Source organism: Chaetura pelagica, unplaced genomic scaffold, assembly GCF_000747805.2.
Source record: "Chaetura pelagica isolate M959 unplaced genomic scaffold, ChaPel_1.0 scaffold222, whole genome shotgun sequence".
Classification (NCBI taxonomy): Eukaryota; Metazoa; Chordata; class Aves; order Apodiformes; family Apodidae; genus Chaetura; species Chaetura pelagica.
Window position 1 is genome coordinate 8,302,437 of NW_009952711.1, and position 1,096 is coordinate 8,303,532.

At 56.8% G+C, this 1,096-nt stretch overlaps 1 protein-coding gene across 1 annotated transcript in view; it reads right to left on the reverse strand.

The window, feature by feature from the left end:
- The window catches only part of SHC4 (SHC (Src homology 2 domain containing) family, member 4), a 28,472-nt gene extending 27,943 nt beyond the window's left edge, over positions 1–529 (reverse strand). Inside the window, exon 1 of the mRNA XM_009994551.1 lies at positions 53–529. Coding sequence (XP_009992853.1) covers positions 53–529 — 477 coding nt within the window. The remainder of the gene's footprint in view (positions 1–52) is intronic.
- Between the last annotated feature and the right edge of the window lie 567 nt (positions 530–1,096).

Genomic DNA, 1,096 nt, shown 5'->3' on the forward strand with positions numbered 1-1,096 from the left:
CCTGCCCCTGCCCCTGCCCGCCCGCGGGAGCAGCGTCCTCAGCCCCCCACACCGAGCCGTGTCCCGACGGCCTGGGGGTGAGGGGCAACTTGTCCAGGTCGGGCTGTGGGTAGGAGGCCGAGAGGCAGCTGATCTCGGGCGAGGTTGGGCTGCTGGGGATGGTGACACACTCGGTGAGCTTAATTCGCGGCACCTCCTTCGTCCCCAGGCAGAAGCTTTTCAGCCCCGGCAGGCTGGACGGGTTGGCCAGTTTGATGTTCGCCATCCGGGGGATCAGCGTGCACAGGGTGGTGCAGGTGTCCTGCGGCCCCAAGGAGACATCTTCTGTCAGTAAATTAGGTGTTGAAGAATGAGAAGAGGAGGAAGAACCTTTGATATTTAAAGGCGTATTTTGCGCACCTTCGTCTAGGGATGTTATGGAATCATTCCTGAACCGGCTGTACTTAGCCCGGTGCAGCATTCCTGGATGTCTGAGCAGCCCCACATACAGGACGTGTCCGCCGAGGCTCTGCTGGCTGCGTTCTCTCATAGCCTTGGCACTTCTGTAAATGGATGCTCTCGCATGAATTGGCTCTCGTAGATAAATTATATGGAAATCAAGCAAGTCAAATAATTTTAAAAACAGAAAGCGATTGGATCTTTTTGCTGACTCCCTCTCGAGCGGTTTTCTTCAATGGACAATGCTTAAAACTGCATGGACATCTGGCATTTTGTAAGCAGCAATAAGAGCAGCACACAGGCGAGCTCATCAGTGGCACGGCAGCTTAAGCTGACGAGCCGCTATCCAAACCTGCCCTCATTCCTGCCTCAGGCCAGGCTCTAAATCCCACCTGGCTCTGCAGACTCACAGGTGCAGCATCTTTAACTGCAGAGTCCCGGCTGCAGCGACAGCTCACGCATATCCCACACAAAGCAGAGCACGGCAGCTACAAGCTCAAGCACATTTTCAGACTGGCAGGAACCCCGTAAGGTGCCCAGGTCTCTGCGTTTCCATCGGCGGCTGCCCCGAAGGCGAAAAACCCTCCCCGCGCTGCAACGCTGCTGCCCCGCGCCCCGGCACAAACCCCCCAGTTTCAGAAGAACAGCGCTCAGCGCC